Here is a 19326-nt window from a genome sequence, read left to right on the forward strand (position 1 = left end):
CACCCCAGCCCCCAATATCACCCCTCTTTTCCACAAAGAACAAGTAAAGCAGCTATTGTTGCCACAGCTGTGGAAACAAACAAACAAAACCTGGGCTTTTTTGTTGAACTTGGAGATGAAATTAAAATTAAAAAAAAAAGTGCAGTTTCCCTCATTTGTAGCATTTGAAGCCCCAGTATCCCACATTTACCTATTGTTTCTCCTGGTGGCAAGAGAGGACAGACTCTGACCTCCAAACTCCTTTTTCTTTTTCTTATGTACTTATTTATTGGCAGTACTGGGGATTGAACCCAAAGGCTCTCTATTACTGAACTACATTCCCAGTCCTTTTTTATTTTTCATTTTGAGACAGGCTCTTGCTAAATTGCCAATGTTGACCTCAAGCTTGTGATCCTCCTACCTTAGCCTCCTGAGTCACTGGGATTATAGGCTTGACTCAAACTCCTTTTTCTTAAAAACAGAAATAGAGTGAGATTTTGTTCATGAGAGAGAATACTATTTGACTAAAGTTTACCTACTAATGACATTAATTCTTGTTGGACACCATGCCAAGTATATTATATGAATGACATCATGTAATTGTCTTCATTAAAACCCTATAACAGGTCTGGAGCTGTAGCTCAGTTGGTAGAGTGTTTGCTTAGCATGTGTGAGGCACTGGGTTCGAATCCTCAGCACCACATAAAAATAAATAAAATGAAGGTATTTGTCCATCTACAACTAATATATATATATGTGTGTGTGTGTGTGTGTGTGTGTGTGTGTGTACATATTTATATGTGTGTATATGTTTACATATATACACACACAAATACACACACACACGTGTGTGTGTATGTGTTACAAAACAAAAGTCTATGACAGCTGGGAATGGTGGCACACACCTGTAATCCGAGCAATTTAGGTAGCTGAGGCAGGAGGACTGAAAGACCAGTCTCAGCAACTTAGCAAGGCCCTAAGCAATTTAGTGAGACCTTGTTTCAAAAAATAAAAAGGACTGGGGATGTGGTTCAGTGATTAAACACACCTGGGTTCAATCCCCAGTACCCCACACCAATGGAAAAAAGAAAACCCCTATGACATAGGTATCCTCTTCCCCATTTTACAGTTGAAAGAACAGAAGCTCAAAGAAGTTAAGTACCTTTTTCAGAATCACATTGCTGTTAGGTTTCTAAGTTCTGTCCAATCAAGAGTCCGTGCTTGCTGGGGTTGTGGTTCAGTGGTAGAGTGCTTGCCTAGCATGTGTGAAGCACTGGGTTGGATTCTCAGTCTCATATAAATAAATAAAATAAAGATCCATTGACAACTAAACAATATTTTCTAAAAAGTCTGTGCTTTGATGTATAGCAAAGAATATTTAAATCTAACTTTCTTTGCTTCCTATTTTCTCTTTCTTTCTTTCTTTTTTTTTTTTTTAAGAGGTTTTGCTGTTACCCAGGCTAGGCTAGAACTCATAATCTGAGTCTGAGTCTCTCAAATAGCTGGGATTATAGGCATGTGCCCCCACGCCTAGCCTTATTCAATTTTTCTTTCCCAGAATGACCTGAATGGGGACTGATAGGCATGAAGAATCACCCCACTCCAGCCACTGGACCGTAGCCAGAGAACAGTAGATCCATTTCTTATTCTTCTCCCCTAACCCCTACCCAACTGCCCTCACAAAATACTCTTCATCATCATAATTGTTGTTGTTTATTATTTTTATTATTTTGAGATGGGGCCTCACTAGTTTGCCCAGGCTGGCCTTGAATTCCTAGGCTCAAGTGATTCTCCTGTCTTAGCCTCCCAAGTACTTGGGACTATAGGAGCATGCCACTGCACCCAGGTTTTATTTTTATTTTATTTTTTAATTTTTTTAAGTGCTGGGGATTGAACCCAGTGCCTCACACATACTAGGCTCTACCACTGAACTACACCCCCAGTCCCAATCCTTCTTATTTTAAGACAGGTCCTTGCTAAGTTGCCGAGGCTGCCCCTGAACTTGCAATCCTTGAGTTGCTGAGATGACCAGTGTACACTACCACATCCAGTCCCAGCTGTTAATTTTTAAGAATAAATAATCCTAGGATCTGAGCTGTCTTTTGCTTGTGTATACTATGAAGTAAAATACAGATGTGGTTTTTGTGGCAGTATGCAGAAATAGTTTCCATTTTCCAACTAATTATATAAATTTGGTAATTGGCCAAACTGCTGTTTCTATTCAAAAATCTCAATTTACAGAGGAAGAATTGCCAATAGGTGTGCATTTGCCTGGGACAAAGTTTCTCTAGTCAGTGTTAACAAGCATGTTAGTGTCATCTTTTTTTCTAATCTCTTGGGGCTATTCATTCCCACCCCCCACAATGAATGCTGTATGTATTCATAGAGGAAAAACTGAAGGGCCCCATAACAATGATCGGAACATCAAACTAGCCCCAGAAAAACACAGCGTGTCCAGGGAAGCAGAGGCTGAAGGGCAGGCCATCCCCTAGCGATTACATTCGGATTACTGCTTAATCTGCTTTGGTATTTGACCGCCAGCCTAACCACCCCAGGCCGCATTTGGAGGATATTGAGCACTTTCATCCCCAGGCACTTCAGCGGCTTTATAAATGACCCACTCGATTCCCTTCAGCCTCCTCAGGGATGGGTCGCGGCAGCTGTTTAATAGCCACAGAGCAATGTTGCAGTGTTTTAGGGCAGAAAAGAAGAATCCTGCATCTAGTTTAAGCTGCAGGGAGTATTTAGGAAAGGGGAATGTAATTATCCACATTGGAAGTGGGCCAGGCTTTGGAGCTTTGGGGAAAGAGGCCTTTAGGACCTCCACTTTCTAGCCCACCTGAAAGATCGGGCCTCTTTCAGCAGCCTGGGACATCAGCCTGTTTCCTGCTGATTTAGGAAAAAGTCCCCAGGCATTGCCTCCTTCATATTCCCTGTCAGACCCTTTGCAGGGTCATTGAAAGTCTCCTTCCCAAGGACTGACCCTGGCTCAGCTGGGAAGAGATGACAGCACCCAGGGAGCTGCCTTGCACACACCAGTTTGGGTTTAACATATAATCAAATCAGAGTGACAGCAGGTAGAAACAGTGTTCTGTTGCCGCAGGAGCTGTCCTTGAGTTCAGGAACAAAGACATGGACAAGAAAGATAAGTGTGTATTTGCACGTGTGTACTCATGCCCTTATGTATGAGATAAATAAGGACTTTGCCAAAATAATTTTTGAATCTTATCTCTTAAAGGGTTGAAAAGGAAAACTTTCTTCTGTATTACTTTTTAACAAAGAAGGTAATTTCATAGGTGTTAAAAAAAAAAATGGTGAGGCAGCCAAGGGTGCCAAAGCTCCTGTGGCCTGAGTGGCTTTTGAGGTTGGAAAGAGGGAGCCAACAGCAATCTTTTCCTCCTTATGAAGCTTTCTGTGGGGGCTAGGGATGTGGCTCAAGTGGTAGTGTGCTCACCTGGCATGCGTGAGGCACTGGGTTCGATTCTCAGCATCACATTAAAAAAAAAAAAAAGATATTGTGTCCACCTAAAAACTAAAAAATAAAATATTAAAAAAAAAAAAAGCTTTCTGTGGAGGGTTGGGGTTCTGGCTCAGTGGTAGAGGGCTCGTGTGAGGCCCTTGGTTCAATCCTCAGCACCACATAAAAATAAATAAGTAAAATAAAGGTTTTGTGTCCAACTACAGCTAAAAAATAAATATTTTTTTTTTAAAAAAAGCTTTCTGTGAAAAACCCAGCATTCTTTGGAGTAGAAGAGTGCACAGGAATTCAAAGGGTGGTTAGTGCCTTTCCCAAGCCACACTGGTAGTGAAATGGACATCAAATTTGACATGGCCCATGATTACAGGGGCATCTCACTTCTCCAGCCCCAGGTAGTCAGACATTCCTCATATTTACTTTTTCAGATAATTGAAGTTTAGCCTTTAAAGAGCAATGTGTGTGTATATATATACACACACACATAGTAGCACACACCTGAAATTCCAGATATTTGGGAGGCTAAGGTAGGAAGATCACAAGTTCGGTACTAGTTTGGACAACTTAGAAAGACTGTGTCTCAAAAAAATAAAAGGGATTGGGGGATGTAATGTAGCTCAGGAGTAGAGTGCTTGCCTACCATGTTTGAAACTCACTCTCTCTCTCTCTCTCTCTCTCTCTTTTTTTTTTTTTTTTTTTGGTATCAGGGATTGAACCCAGAGGCACTCAACCACTGAGCCATATCCCCAGTCCTATTTTGTATTTTATTTAGAGACAGGGTCTCACTGAGTTGCTTAGCACCTTGCTTTTGCTGAGGCTGTCTTTGAACTTGTGATCCTCCTGCCTCAGTCTCCCAAGCCACTGGGATTACAGGTGTGCACTACCATGCCCTGCTTGAAACTCTTGAGTCAATCCCCAATACTGCCAAAAATAAAGTTACTTTAAGAACTATCACAAGGGCTAGGGATGTGGCTCAGTGGTTGAGTGCCCCTGAGTTCAATCCCTTGGTACCAAAAAAAAAAAAAAAGAAATATCACAAAATGTTTATATCACAAACACTTATTGAATACTTCTGGGCTGCAGTTTAACCTTTTATTAATGATTCAGATTCTGAATTTGGGGTTAGGAGACCTGAATTTTAACTGTGGCTTTTGCAAAGTGGTCTGTCTGTTACTCAATAGACTCTTGTCTCCTGGAAAGAAATGGCAAGAGATGAAGGTGAGCAGGCACAGAAGAAATGTTTCCCATTTTAAACATATATGCATAAAAACAACAACAATAAAGACAAAGCCGGGTGCAGTAGTGTGCATCTGTAGTCCCACTGACTTGGTAGGCTAAGGAATTTAAGACCAGCTTCAGCAACTTATGGAGATCTTTAGCAACTTAGCAAGACCCTGTCTCATAATGAAAAATAAAAAGGACTAGGGATGTAACTCAGTCATAAAGCATATTAAGGTTCAATCCCTAGGATAAATAAACAAACAAGCAAACATACGGTTATTGGACTAGATACTTTCTAAAATAACTTTCACCGATAAGATCTGTGGTGGTCATGTTCTATTATATAGAGATATCAAGGACTAAGGGTGCTTGTTTGCTCTGACACTAAATGGTCCCAAGTGCTGTCCTAGTTCTGCACTTCCATGTAAGATGTCCTTTGACAGTGTTGTCAGTATGCCTGAGAACAAAATTTCTTGCCTTATTCTATACATAGTTTTTTTCTTTTTCTTTCTTTCTTTTCTTTTTTTTTTTTTTTTTTTTGTTGTTGTGTGTATGTGTGTGAGACTAAGAATCAAATCCTGGACCGAACATGGTGGCTCATGCCTGTAATCCCAGTGGCTCAGGAGGTTGAGGCCGGAGGATCACAAGTTCAAAGCCAGGCTTAGCAATTCAGTGAGACCCTGAGCAACGTAGCAAGACCCTGTCTCAAAAACTAAAAAGTGCAGGGCTGGGGCTGTAGCTCAGTGGCAGAACACTGCCTTGCATGCGTGAGGTGCTGGGTTTGATCCTCAACACCACATAAAAATAAATAAAATAAAGGCATGCTGTCCACCTATAACTACAAAAAAATTAAAAAATAAAAGAGGCTGGAATTGTGGCTTAGTGGTAAAGTGCCACCTTACTTGTATGAGGCACTGGGTTTGATCATCAGCACCACATAAAAATAAATAAAGGTATTGTGTCCATCTATAGCTAAAAATATTAAAAAATAATAATAAAAAAAAGGCTGGGGACGTGGCCCAGTGGTTAAGTAACCCTGGGTTTAATGCCTGATATAAAAAAAAAAAAAAAAAAATTCAAACTCTGGGCCTCATATATGCTATGCACCAGCTACATCCCTATCCCTTTTTAATTTTATTTTGTATTTTATATTTTTTGTTTTATTTTGAGACGGGGTCTTGCTTCTTGCCAGCTTGCCCAGGCTGGCCTCAAACTTGGAATCTTCCTGTTTCAGCCTTCCAACTAGCTGGAATTACAGGTATAAGCCACAGTGCCCAGCACACAGCATTTTATATGTAGCTTGAGTAAGGATTTAGGAATAATCTTTCTGATAGTGTGGAGCAGGATACAAGGGTCTTGTCATAATAAGCTATTTTTTTGGAAGTATTTGTCACTTCTGAGTTTTCAGTTGTGATAGAGGCCCCCCAGAAGGCTGGCTTACAATTAAGTGAAATATTATAGTGAATATATCTGGATATACTCCTGGTCACAGTCCATTCACTTAAGAAAGTATCTGTGGGGGGAAAAAGTTGTCTATTAAGCACATTTCCAAGTTTTATTCTTTCTTATTAATTTTCATTATAAACTTGGAAATGTGTTTCTAGGGAGAACTTTTGTCCCTAAGATGTAATAAAATCATACTACAGCATGCAGCAGACCTTATAAAAGCACATATTCAATGGAAAATCTTAATTTTACAGCATGCTTTTGTGTTCTGCTCACATGCTTTCCTTATAGCAGTGAGGGTGTGTGGGTTGGCACAGCTGCTCAGGTCTAAAGGCAAACCATCCACTTGCCTGATACTGAGGATCAGACTGGAGCCATGACCTCTCCTGATGGGAAAAAGGAGCCTGCACTTGGAAACAACGGCAGCAGCACTCCAGGCACTTCGAGTTGTTCCACTCCCTGCAGTGGCTGCAGAAGGCAGCTGCTGGTCTTGAGCAATAACTGTGTTGTTCAGGCTGGAGGACACCCTGAGATGGCAGACCCAGGGATCCCAAATACAGTAGACAGGAAATGGGATTATGCCTCCAAAAAGGTAGTTCCACTGCACCACAGCAGTCCCTAGGACAGGGCTGAGAGGAATTTCTGAAAATCCTAGCAGGGATTTCTAGATGATGTCCATTGAACTAGTTTCTGGATTTATAATTTCCATAATATATATCCTTAAAAAAAAGGTGTGGGGGGCTGGGATTGTATCAGTGGTTGAGCACTTGCCTAGCACATGTGAGGCACTGGCTTTGATCCTCAGCATAAAAATAAATAAATGAAATAAAGGCATTGTGTTCATCCACAACTAAAAATTATTTTTTAAAAAATTTGTACAAATAGCTGGGTTGTAAAGCAAGAAAAAATAGAGATGATTTTTTGCATTATAAACTTGCAAATATAAAATTCCATTTTGCAAAAACACATTAGATCTTCTATAAATAGTGCATTTAAAATACAGTGTGTGCCTCAGATTTTGTTTGTTTTGCAGTGCTGGGGATTAAACATGGTACTTTGTGCTTATGAGACGAGCTCTGCCACTGAACTAGCCTGATAATATAGTTTTTTATAAATCAGGTATACGTGAAATGAGTGAATTTCTTTTTTTTTTAATATTTACTTTTAGTTGTAGTTGGACACAATACCTTTATTTTAATTTATTTATTCTTATGTGGTGCAAAGGATCAAACTCAGGGCCTTGCACGTGCTAGGTGAGTTCTATACTGCTGAGCCACAATCCCAGCCCCATGAAATGAATGAATTTCTATATCTGAACTTTCTGAATCATGAGACAAAATTACCAGACAGCTTTCACTCTCTTCATTCATTTTTCCTTTGCATTTTTTTTTGGGGGGGGGCGCGGGTGAGGACACTGGCGATTGAGCCCAAAGGAGCTTTATCACTGAGCCACATCTTCAGACCTTTTTTACTTTTAAGACAGGGTTTCACTGAGTTGCTAAGGATGTTCTTGAACTTATGACCTTCTTGCCTCAGCCTCCTGAACCTCTAGGATTATGGGCGTGTACTACCATACTGGCTCCCTTGCATTTTTTAGAGGCAGGGAAATGCATCTAAACTTCCTTTTGGGGATCCAAATTTTCCTAAAACCAGAAATTACTATTTTCATTTCTCAGTGTCCTCCTTGCACTTGAGTGTTTCTTGACTCCTCTAGGCTTCTAGAACTTCATGCCAATTCCTTTTGTCTGTGCACCCATGAGATGGGCTTTGTAGAGTGTATAATACTGAAATGCTCCACTGAGATTTCATAGGTTGTGTGATCCCTGCTCAGTTGAACAATGCCCAGTTAAAGGTTCCAATGCTCTACTTCTATCCTGTTTCTTTTGGGAACTAACGTGATGTCAGAGATTCAGCAGGAAAGAGCAGTGACCCTTTCTTCCCTGTGATCCTATTGCTTGCTTCTGTCCCCAGTGAGAAAGTGGCGAGTGAAAAGTGCGCTGGGAGCCTTGAGCCAGTGGCAGCTTGAAGTGGGAGAGCCAGCACTCCCAGGAGCAGGAAGCCTGGGGCCCGAGCTCATCAAGGAAAGCAATGCTAATGTATGTCTGACTGTCCAAGTGTTTTATGGAGGTTGGGAGGGTCTCTGACCCCTGAGGGCACAGACTTTGAATTGTCCTTGAGTTGGATTTGCCTTCTGCAGCCTATCTTCATGCGTAAGGACACAAAGACGAGTTTCCAGTGGCGGATTCGAAACCTCCCCTACCCTAAGGATGTCTATAGCGTTGGTGTGGCCCAGAAGGAGCGCTGCATTGTTGTCAGAACAACCAACAAGAAGTGAGTTGCGTGTGAGCACCTATCTGCTTGTACTTGAGCAGAGGCAGGGTAGGGGCATGTCCCAGAGTGTTGCTTACTCCAAAGCCAGAGCACCCTCCTTCCTCCAGTTCTGAGGGAGGAAAGCAGACCCAACAAAAAACCCAGGGTACTGAAAGTGAAGGGCTTCCCCTGGGCAGGAGCAGCTTGAATAATGTAATCAGCTCCATCAGGGAGGGGAACTTGAACATGTGCCTAGTATGGTACCTGGCACATATTAGGGCTCAGTAAATATTTGTTGAATGAATAAAGGAATGAGGGAATCACTTGTGATTTCACTTCTGCTATAAGGTTAATTATGATCTTGACCTCATTGCTGGATCCAGTCCATGGGGAACTTGACCTGGTGACATCACTTTTGGAGCTGGCGGGGAGCCATGGTCTGGAACTGTCTGAGGTAGCAGTTAAAGGACTTTAAAATACTGGTCTGGGCAGCAGTAACCCTAATTCCTCCTTGGACTAAAGGACAGTAGACAGATGCTTTGGCCTCTTGGAAGTCCCTGGCATTCTGTTTCAATAGGGGTGCTCAACTTCCCTTTATGGTCCACTGGTGGGGGGAGGCCAACTTGGGGGGGTGTTGAAAGGACAGAAGGTGACCCAGATGCATTTTCAAAATGATCACACTTGGGTTTATGGAGCTCTGACCGATCATTGGAGAAGAAAAGAGCCCTGAAGTGAATCAGTCTTGACCTGAACCAGAGGGATTACAGTATGGGGGTGTCAATTCCCATGAAATAGATTGGGGTGTCAAGATGGCAGGTTTCTTGAGTTACCTATCCACAGTATGATGCTTCATACTTGTGCCCAATATGCCTCACAGGCTGCTGAACCCAACTAGAGGTGCTTCTACTCATCTTCTGCTTACATGCCTTTGGGAGGCCCCAGCTCTTTGTCCATCTCCTCAGCTGATGTGGTGCCAGCCTCTCCTTGTGTCTTCCTCAGGTCCATAAGGCCCACAGGGAAGCAAGGCAACTCCCAGGTTCCCCCAGTGCAGCCCTCCTCTTATGACACCCATACCCCATCATTTTGTCAGGGTTAAGAGGACAGGGGAAGGGGTGGAGATGAATGAATTAATTTCAGGATTATTGCTGTACATGCAGCCAGCAGCCCCTGCAGTGGGCCTTGTCTATAAATATAAAGTCATAATAATAAGGGTTTGCGTTTATAAAGCACATTGAAGCCCTCAGATAAAAGGCAGTTTATTTCCGTTATTGCTCTCATCATTAACAGGAGTCAGTGCCTAAAGTGGAATTTAGCAATTTCAGACAACAGAGAAATTGCCTGTAGGAAAACAAACTCCGTACTTCAGCAAGCATTCCCTGGCGTAAGAGGCCCTGGGTCCAAACTGGGAACAAAAGTGCTTCTGATAGCACTTGAATCTGCAGCTTAGCACTTTGTGGAGCTGGCTGCTGCCTCCTTTTTGTCCCCCAGAGGTCACTGTCGAATACAGATATCATGCAGAAATGTGATTACAAGAGTGAGAGTAGACAGGCTAGCTAGCTCACCAAAAATTCATCTGCTGGTAGATCCTTTGGGCCCCATCTCCTGCGTGCATCCAGCCATAGATGGCGCTATTGGCCAGGAGCTCCATGGCTAGAGACCCATTCAGTGCCCAAGGAGAGGAAGTCATTTTTGAAGCACTGGGGGAGGCCAGGTATGATTAGAGTGGTGCCAGGGAAGATGGGGTTCCCACAAAGGAGAGAGGAGCATTTTGGTGCCCACTTCAGAGCCAACATGGAGACTTTGGTCCAGGGTCTCATCCTGGCTCAGCCCCACCCCTCTACAGATCCTCTGTTAAGAGGTAGCTGGAAGGCTCCCTGAACTCTTAACTAGATCTTTCCTGAGTCTGGTGGAATTTTCACTCTCTACCTGTGGTAATGTGTCATATACTTGTATTCCCACTCATTAAACAAAACTTAACACTATTCCTCTGAGCACTGTTAATGTCTTCAGGACACTTTAAAAATTTGTTTTCTGGTCTTCATGTCATCCAGAGATAGGCAGGATGCATATTTTTATCCTAATGTTATATATTAATAATTATGTAAATGTAAGTGTATGGTCAGCCATATACAAACTCTCTCTTCCTTGCCAAAAGGAGAACTAGCACCATCATTTGGTGCCCAGGCTTCTGCAGTCTCTACCACACAGTGGCATTCTTCTCTGAGTCAACGTATCTTCACATGGAGATTCTGTGCCTACCCCATTCTCATATTCTAGAATGTGATTCCTGACCAAAGCCAGACAAGAATTGCTTTGTCCATATCTGCCTGGTCTCTGAAGAACTGGGTTGGCCACTTTGCTTTAGAGAATTGATTCTAGTGTACTGTGTCCTTGGCCTCAGGTACTAATGAGGCATAAGTCAGGCAGAGAAGAAAGTGCTTTTCTAGGACCCCTGTGTGTATCATCTGGTCTTGATAAGAATGTTTGTGTAGAAAGAAGATTTCTGGCTTCATCCTAGAAGCTGGCAGTTGTAAGTGGCATGAGCCAGGGTACTAGAGTAGGAAGATATTGGCTTAAGTCTTATCTCTTACTGTAGCATTTGGGCAAGGGTTCCTTCTGAATCATAGGAACATGCTTATACCTGCCTCACAGATTGTTTGGGGGAATTTGATGATATCAGATACATATGAGAACCCAGTACAATTGCTGGCCTGAAGCAAGTTCTGAACAATTCTTTGGAAACTAATCTGAAGAGAGCTTGGCTTATTGGACATCAGTGATCACCATGGCAGGTGTTAATAAGCATCATGTATTATAGAAGAAAAGGATCTTATGGCCAGATAAGTTTAGGTCAGTCTGGATTCAACAGGCTTTAATTCATTAGGACTCTGAGGGTCCTGCCAGCATGTATGTGCACATGCATTATGACTTTCCAACAAGAGATGCTAGGCGTGGCTTCAGTTTTCCCAAAGCCTTGGGTTTTAGGAAGATTTCCTGCTGCTGGGAGGGAATGACTGAAGGCTTCTCTGGATACTTCTGCCAAGAGGTGTGTGGGGCCCATGAGACTGTCCACATAGCCCTCCTCCAAGGGCTTTCTCTCGCTGAAGGCCCAACCTCTTGTGCCCCCCCTATTCAATTCAAGGGAGAATGGGGTGAGAAAGGGCTGGAAATTGGGGAGGGAATACAGTAGTGAGATGGAGGCAGTAGGCCATTTCTGAAATAACCAAAATGAAGGAGTTGTCCATTTGGCACAAGGAAAAGAGAGGTTCAGAGTTAGTCCATTTTGGGCCCTTTGACAATGACTTAAAGTTCATCTAGTGTAGCTCCTTGATTTTAGGAAGGAATTTAGAGCGAGAAACTGAGGCCCAGAAGTTAAGTGCCCTGCCCAGGGTCATAAAACAGAGCTAGAAGACCTACTGCAAGCCTACTGTTTCATCTAAATTTTGACATTCAGAAAGGATGAACCCTAATTTGTTGGAGAGAGTACCCAGGAAACGTGCAGGGTACTTGAATCTGGGGATAGAGAACCTGTTACTAAACACCCCTGCCTTTCCACCCAGTATCTGCCCCATCCTTGGACAAATGTAGGGAATCTAGACCAGGTGATCTATTATTTGATGAGAATGTGGAGATGGAGGGGTTAGGAGATTGGGGGAATGCCCTTATAATAAGGGCGTTGTGACTTGAGCAACATACCTAACTTTGCTGTGCTCAGTTTCTATAAAAGATGATATAGAAATAACCAACCTGAGAGGGTTTTGTTGGTTTTTTGTACTGGGGTTTGAACCCAGAAGTGTTCTTCTGAGCTATATCCCCAGCCCTTTTTGAAATTTTAAGTCAGGGTCTTACTAAATTGCCCAGGTTGGCCTGGAACTTACTTGCCTCAGGCCTCCTGAGTTGCTGAGATTGAGGGCAATCACCACTGTGTCCAGATCTTTAGAGGGCTGTTTTGAGGATTAAATGTGTTTAAAACCAAAGCTACATACCATTTCAGGACTAGGGGTACGGATTGAGGTAGAGCGCATGTGCAACACCCTGGGTTCATCCCAAGGGGGGGGGGTGCAGGGTAGGAGGAAGGAAGGAAAATAAGTTGTTCATTGCCTGGTTGCTACTGAGAACAGTGGTGGAGGTAGGGATGGAGAAAGTGGGGCATGCCAGGATGCTGGGGAATTGCCCTGCTATAAATATCTTTAGCTTTTAGCATTAACAAGCAAGGTCTACACAGGTAAACCTGTTTATTCTTTGTCCTTAAATCACCAGCTCACAGCTCAAGGCCTAGGACACAGTTGATGTCCAGTAAATGTGTGCTGCATGTCTGCAGCTGTCTGAGGCTGAGCATTCTGATTTTTCCAGAAGCACAGTGGGTCCCTCTCTTATCCAGGTTCTAATGAGAAAGTCAAGTGCAGTCCCTGTCCTGGCAAACCCCAAGCCTGGGGGAACAGAGATAGGAGGGTGCCAGCTGGCCCCGAGGAAAGAAAGCAGATATCCCTATTCCCTCCAGCACTGGCTGACAGGAGCCTCCTGGGAGAAGTTGTTTAACCTCACCAATAAATTAAATCCATTACTGTAAGACAAAGCTGAGCCTCAGGGTCTGTGCCCAGCCATCTAGCCTTATAGTAGGAGTAGGACAAGGAATGGGGACAAACTATGCACCTCAATTTCCCTCTGATTCTGATGTTGCTGTGGGGACCAAGCTTCAGGATTCATTTTCCTTCCCACTGGCCTAGCCTGGGGAAGGGGGGGGGGAGCACTGGTTTGGTTTTTTGTGTATATTTGCAGGGAAGATGTTAACACTTCCTAACAAGCCTTTGTGTTCACCTAATCTCTGCTGTTTAACCTTTGACTCCCCCCTATTATCAGTGTCTGCCACCTTTGCTGGCCAGACCAAGGGCCCCAGGAAGAGCCCTCAGCTGGGAAGAGGATGTGGAGAGCATTCCTTCGCTGGTTGCAGGCAGATGGATCGCCTTTCCCTGGGGCAGAGCTTTGGAAAAGAAAGCAACTTGTGGTGCCATTAGGATCCCCCAACCCCCACTCCTTTTGAACTGTCAGCCTTTAAGTAAACATTCTTTTCCTGCCATGGGTCCTCGCACCTTGGTGGGGAGTGGGGAACCTGGGAGGAGGGGCCCTGGAGCCTTGCTAAACTGAGGGATTTGGGCAGGGAGGACGGGGCAGAAGTGCTGCATTGATGTCAACTGAGTCCCCAGGGCATCAGGGCTTTTGAAGTGGACTCAGGGTAGCTGTCACCACAAGGACCAGGCCCCTCTGAAGTATTAAAAACCCGTCTTTTGCAGGCCCCTCACTTGAGTTTGTTTGTACCTGCCTGAGGTGTTTCCCTTCCCAGCCCACACAGCCTCTGCAGCAGAGTGGTGCTTTGCCCAGCTGACAGGTCTGGCAGCCCCTGGCCAGGGCCCAGGCCACATTTCCACCAAGGAAATGCCAAATAGACCTATTAGAGATGAGATGGCCTTTCTTCATTCTCTGGCATAATAAGCATTGGAACAGGCACAAGGAACTTTCCTCTAACCCTGACTCCACTGACAACTAGCTGGAAAAGCAGCATGCTGTTTCATCTTTGAGCGGGGTTTCTTCTTTAGCGAAGGGGGCAAATTCCCTGAAGTTCAGTCATACACATTACAGGCTTGATTTTCTTTCCTTCTTTTTAAACTAAAAGGGATCATTAGCAGATAACAGGCACCATGTATGGTGTGAAAATGGAGGGGTGGGGTCTCAAGGCCAGCAAGGTGGAAAGTCCAGAACTGGAGATGGTTTGTCATCCCAGCGAGCTTCTTCCTTGTGAACACACTTCTCTGACTTAACAAGTAGTGTCAGGCTAACAAGGCCTTGAAAGACCCCCAAAGAGGAAAAGGTATCTGGGGTCTTCAGTGGAAATACCATGTAAATGGCAACTGTGGGCCCCAGCTTTGGGGGATGGCCTTAGATGTCCTTATTGTCCATTGTAGGACATGTGTCCCATTTTCTGGTGTGCCTATGAGGCTTGGGGTGCAGAGGAGTCCCAAGCTGCGTGAGCTGTGTGTGTGTTCCAGGAGGCTTCTACCTGTCTTGGGAGTCTTTTTTTTTTTTTTTTTTTTTTTTAAAGAGAGCAAGAGAGAGAGAAGGGGAGAGAGAGAGAGAGAGAATTTTTAATATTTATTTTTTAGTTTTCGGCGGACACAACATCTTTGTTGGTATGTGGTGCTGAGGATCGAACCCGGGCCGCACGCATGCCAGGCGAGCGCACTACCGCTTGAGCCACATCCCCAGCCCTGTCTTGGGAGTCTTGATTCTGCAACATGAGTCATACAGGCCCTTGGTCTAATCATGGAATTATGACTAGTTCTGGTCTTCTTTCTTTGGATTGGACATAAGGTGGGGCATACTTTTCTTTCCAGTGCCAGTGAGCTCAAAAATCATGCCATTCTAACTGGTAAGAATCCTTCCTCCCTTCCAGCTTTGTGGAAAGTGGGTGAGAACTATAGAGAAGCCTAGTGCCCAACTGTTGGGGTTGCCTTGCTAGGTGCCCCAATGGCCTCTTGGTGTCCCTACAGGTACTACAAGAAGTTCTCCATTCCTGACCTAGACAGATACCAGCTACCTCTGGATGATTCCTTGCTGAGCTTTGCTCATGCCAACTGCACCCTGATAATCTCTGTAAGATTTACCCAGACTTCTTGGCCACTATATTTGGGGAGAGGTTCCTCTTTCCCTGCTCATTTCCTATTCCCTAGGAGTCCCTGCTAGGGATTGGGTGTCTCCATTTCAGCCCGGGGAGAGGAGGGTCACACAGTTCACAACTAGAAGAGGGCAAAGGGTGATGAAGAAAGTGGCAGAAACCTCAGAACTTTGGTTCTGGCTTAAGGTCTGCTCCTACCCAGCCACATGACCTGAGTAAATAATTTGACCCCCGTACATCTCAAGTTCCTTATATATACAGTAAGGGCACAGAGGGGCCCAAGTGTGGGTATGGAAGGAGGGAGATAGTTAACTGAATTAAGTCCTCTTCCTGGATCTGTCCACAGTATCAGAAGCCAAAGGAAATCATGGTGGCTGAGTCAGAGCTACAAAAGGAGCTAAAGAAGGTAAAGACGGCCCACAGTGATGGGGACTGTAAGACCCAGTAGCTGGTTCCCAGCCTTGTTCTTCTGGCATGGAGGATGCTATCTGACTTCCAGGCTTGGGCCTTTCTGGCATGAGGCAACCTCCTCTCTCCTTGGAGCTACCTACAGTCTATAGGAACTGGTCCAGGTGTTATGCCAAACTCCTGTTCATGGTCTTGTTTCCTGAGTAAAGTCATTCTGAGTTATTGCAGATGGACTGTTGTTTTGTCCACCTCTGTAGGCTGCCTGCCTCTGGGCCCCATTGCTCTCCCTACAGAGGGAGCTGGTGTGGCATTCCCTTCTCTATCCTGGGAACCTAAAAGGAGAAGAGCTTAAGAGCCCGTGACTTCAGTAGGGCAGGATGTCTCCCCAACCTGTCTTCATAAACTCAGAGGGAATCTGGGCTGGTAGGCCCCTGTTCTAGCTTGGTTTGTAGGAGTGGCCCAGAAGAGCAGAGCCCAGTGGCATATGCCTGCAATCTCAGCTACCTGGGAAGCCGAGACAGGAGTATCATAAGTTTGTGGCCAACCTGGACAACAGACCCTGTCTCAAAAAGTGGTGGGGATGTAACTAGAACACCTCTGGGTTCAATCCTCAGTTCCATCACAACAAAATAGTAGCTTAGTAGTTTAGAAGAAACTTCCTAAGGTAGGTCCCTAAGGTAGATGTAGGCAAGGGGGAAGTTTTTAAAATGCAGAAACCTTGAAAATAGAGCATAGGATGTTATGATATTGTGGGTGAAAAGCCAAAATAAGGGTCACAGTGTTGCTGTGTGTTGAGGTAGGGTGAAAGAAGGGTGACAACAGCTTTATGCCCCAGCATCCTAAAGCCCTTCCACAGTCCTCCCTTGAGGCTAGAAGGGCAGGTGGTCGGTGGGAGTTCTTTAGGAAGAAGACACCTTTGTTCTTTGGCATAAAGAATGAAGCGCCACCAAGCTGGTCTCGACCTCTTAGAACAGCCTCATCAGTGAAGAACAAGGTCTGTGAACAATCAAGCTTTATTTTTACAAAAATGAAAAGAATAGCATATCTCCACAGCTGGCCTGAGGTAGGGCTAGCTCAGAACTCACTCAAAACTGCTAGGTTCCCTTTGTCCTTTCTTGGCTTCAAAGCAAAACTAGGTCACATTGTCCTAGGAATGAGCTCACAGCCCTAAGAGGTTGGTCAAAGGTGGAGTCTGAGGATTGGTTGGTGCCAGCAGGAGCACTGGCAGCCTCACCTCTCCTTCCAGGGAAGGGCAGAAAGGGGCCAGCTGCGAAGGCTAGAGTGTCTCACCTCACTCTGTGGCTGCCATGGCCCTATGAAGACATGGTGGCAGGATTGGCCTTTCCAGGCTAGGTCCTTGCTCTGGTAAGATGGGTGCAAGGCCACAGGTTTAGTTGCATTCTCCCAGAGCAGCAGGTCCTGTGCCTCCACTGGTTCTGGAAGGGGCTGTATCCTTAGGTGAGCCCTGGTACCCCAGGAGCCATGGCCTCTAGCTTCAGACACCTGAACACTGTGGCAACAAGTCTAGGAGCACAGTAGGGGTGGTGGGAGGAGGTATCACTGCACCCTCCAAGCAAAAGAGGTCCCTGAGTAGCTGACTCCCCTGGCCGGCAGGCAGGGTGGCCTGTCATGGGTTTTGAAAGTCCAGGACGTGGAGGTTGTAGGACAGTGCAGCATAGAGATGCTTGGTGGTGAACCGTAGGCAGTACACGGGACTGCTGAGTGGGGTAGATGTCAGCGGGAAGGCCTAGAAGGGAGGTCACATGAAGAGGTAAGAACTTTCCAAGTGGGAAATGGGGATTTCCCCAATCTAGAGTTTCAAGCCTGGTGAAACAGGGACATGTGCCATTTAGGCTTCCTCCAGCCCTCGCCTAGGCATGTCCTTGGCCCTATCACCCACTACCAGATGTGGCCCATAATGAGTCCTGCATCCCAGAGGCATGAGGTGGGCAGGATACTTACGTGCAGGCAGGCCCTCTGACGCCGGTCCCATAGCCGCACAACACCATAGTAGGAGGACCCTGTGGCCAGCAAGTGGTTGCCATCTGTCTGCAAGCAGTACAGGGTGCTGTCATGGGGTTCTTCCCACTCCATGACACATTTTCTGTCCAGGAAGAGGAGATGTGGGGTTCAGTGCCCGACCTAGCTCCCTCAGGTTCCTAGAAGAGCTGTGGGGTAGGGGTTACAGAGCCACGCTGGACTGGAGGAGAGATTCTTAACTGATCAAACATAAGTAGGAGAAGGCATCCTCTTTAAAGGACACTCTCCAAGCCCTAACCATAGAGCAAACACCCTCATTTGTGTTTTCACATGGTATGGATACATGTCATAGAACCTGTGATGGGGAGAATAAAGGCCTTACTTAAAGGCTGGGGCAGAATACTGAGGGACAGTACCATACCTGATAGCTGGGGAGGCTCTGAGAAATGCCTGTCCTTATCAGGGCTTGTTGGCCACAGTTTCCCAGGCCACAGGGACCAGAGTAGAGAGTCTAAGCTTGATGTGACCTTACTGGCCCCTTCCTTCCCAGCTCCTGACATGGATTCTCTGTTCTTGTCCCGTGGGCTGACCCAGGACTGAAGGGAAGACTGGGATGGGCATCAGGCCCCCACCACTATCCTCCCTCCCATGCTAGCACACTCACCGGACACTAGTGCGGAGGTCCCAGTAACGAACATAGGTGTCGTAGCCACAGGACAGCAGTGTGGAAGGGGACTCATACATGACATCTAGCACCCCAGCCCCTGGTGGAAAGTCACTGCCCAGGTGTGTCATGAGCTGCCCACTGGGGAGAGGAAGGACAGAGGGTAAGAGGCTGCCCCACCTTGGCTGTGCACATTCTTTCCTCCTGCAGCTGGCATCAGGCCCCTGGGATGTACGGCCCGCCCTCCTCAGCTAGGAAACTCCCAACAGCACCAGTGCCCACCCCTCCCCCAGCATCTCAGCCCCCAGCTGAAGCCTCAATGGGATGGACACAGCAGCTCTGCAGCCACACCTGCACTGCCCACCCACCACCCGGCAGCTCCTTCTCAGGGCAGTGAATGGCCTTGCCGAAGGGGTCGGCCCCCCTCACGTGCACACACTTGGTTACTTTATACTCCTTGATCCTGCAGGTCATGCAGTTCTGAGCTGCCTGAGACCAATGCCTTAATTCCTGCCTGTAATCTGGGGCTCAAACCTCGTTGGGGATAAAGACCACACAAAGGGAGAAGGGGAGTCCCAGGAGATGTTAAAATAAGTAAACACCTTTGTGTCCGAGGAGAGAAATCGCTGAGAAAGCAGCTTAGCATGCTGGTCCCCGGTGTTCCCGGCCCTCTGGCCCCCAGCCTGGGGCTAGCACGCCTCTGTGATCACAGCCCCCAGCCTGCTGGGCTCCAGCCTGCTCCCCCACCCTCACCCCACCCGGTGGCCAGGAGCAGATTACTGAGAAGAACAATTTCTTTGTGACTGTGTAATTCCCTCCGTGACCGCGGTAGTGGGCAGACCCCTCGCCCCATGCCAGACCCCTAGCAACCATGTAGGGGGGCCTCCTGGCCCTAGCAACTACCCTTCAACATCAAGTGCACCCGCTAATCCCTGTGGCTAGGGGATGGGTAGAAGTATTGAGTTTCTGCAGAATGTTGGGGGAATGAAGAAGGCGGCACCCTCTGGGCCCAATACCTCCACTTCCTTTACCTATAAGATGTTGGACCCTCCTTCCTGGCATGACAGGAAAAACAGGGTCATGGACTCTCCACAGGGGCACTCAGGTAAAAGGCCCAGGCCTGGTGTAGGGATGACTTCATGGCCCCGGGCAGTGTTCAGCAAAGAGCTTGAG

General features: G+C 45.9%; 2 protein-coding genes across 7 annotated transcripts in view; one reads left to right on the forward strand and one right to left on the reverse strand.

The window, feature by feature from the left end:
* The window catches only part of Dpcd (deleted in primary ciliary dyskinesia homolog (mouse)), a 33543-nt gene that overhangs the window by 6406 nt on the left and 7811 nt on the right, over positions 1-19326 (forward strand). For 5 of the 6 annotated variants that reach the window (XR_013343643.1, XM_026407884.2, XM_026407885.2 and 2 more), the window contains exons 3-6: positions 8093-8217; positions 8319-8452; positions 14977-15079; positions 15448-15507. Coding sequence is in view for 5 of the 6 variants with exons in the window: in XM_026407884.2 (XP_026263669.2) it covers positions 8093-8217; positions 8319-8452; positions 14977-15079; positions 15448-15507 (422 nt within the window). In the remaining variant the exon portion in view is untranslated. Of the gene's footprint in view, positions 1-8092; positions 8218-8318; positions 8453-14976; positions 15080-15447; positions 15737-19326 lie in introns of those variants that run through there. The other variant, XM_026407888.2, reaches the window with a different exon arrangement.
* Positions 16509-19326, reverse strand: part of Fbxw4 (F-box and WD repeat domain containing 4) — an 89916-nt gene continuing 87098 nt past the window's right edge. The window contains exons 7-9 of the mRNA XM_026407883.2: positions 18154-18294; positions 17472-17613; positions 16509-17256 (exon numbers count right to left, since the gene is read on the reverse strand). Of these exons, the coding sequence (XP_026263668.1) occupies positions 17137-17256; positions 17472-17613; positions 18154-18294 (403 nt within the window). The 3' untranslated portion in view covers positions 16509-17136. The remainder of the gene's footprint in view (positions 17257-17471; positions 17614-18153; positions 18295-19326) is intronic.

The sequence above is a fragment of the Urocitellus parryii genome, chromosome 5 (genome assembly GCF_045843805.1).
Source record: "Urocitellus parryii isolate mUroPar1 chromosome 5, mUroPar1.hap1, whole genome shotgun sequence".
In the NCBI taxonomy this organism is placed as follows: Eukaryota; Metazoa; Chordata; class Mammalia; order Rodentia; family Sciuridae; genus Urocitellus; species Urocitellus parryii.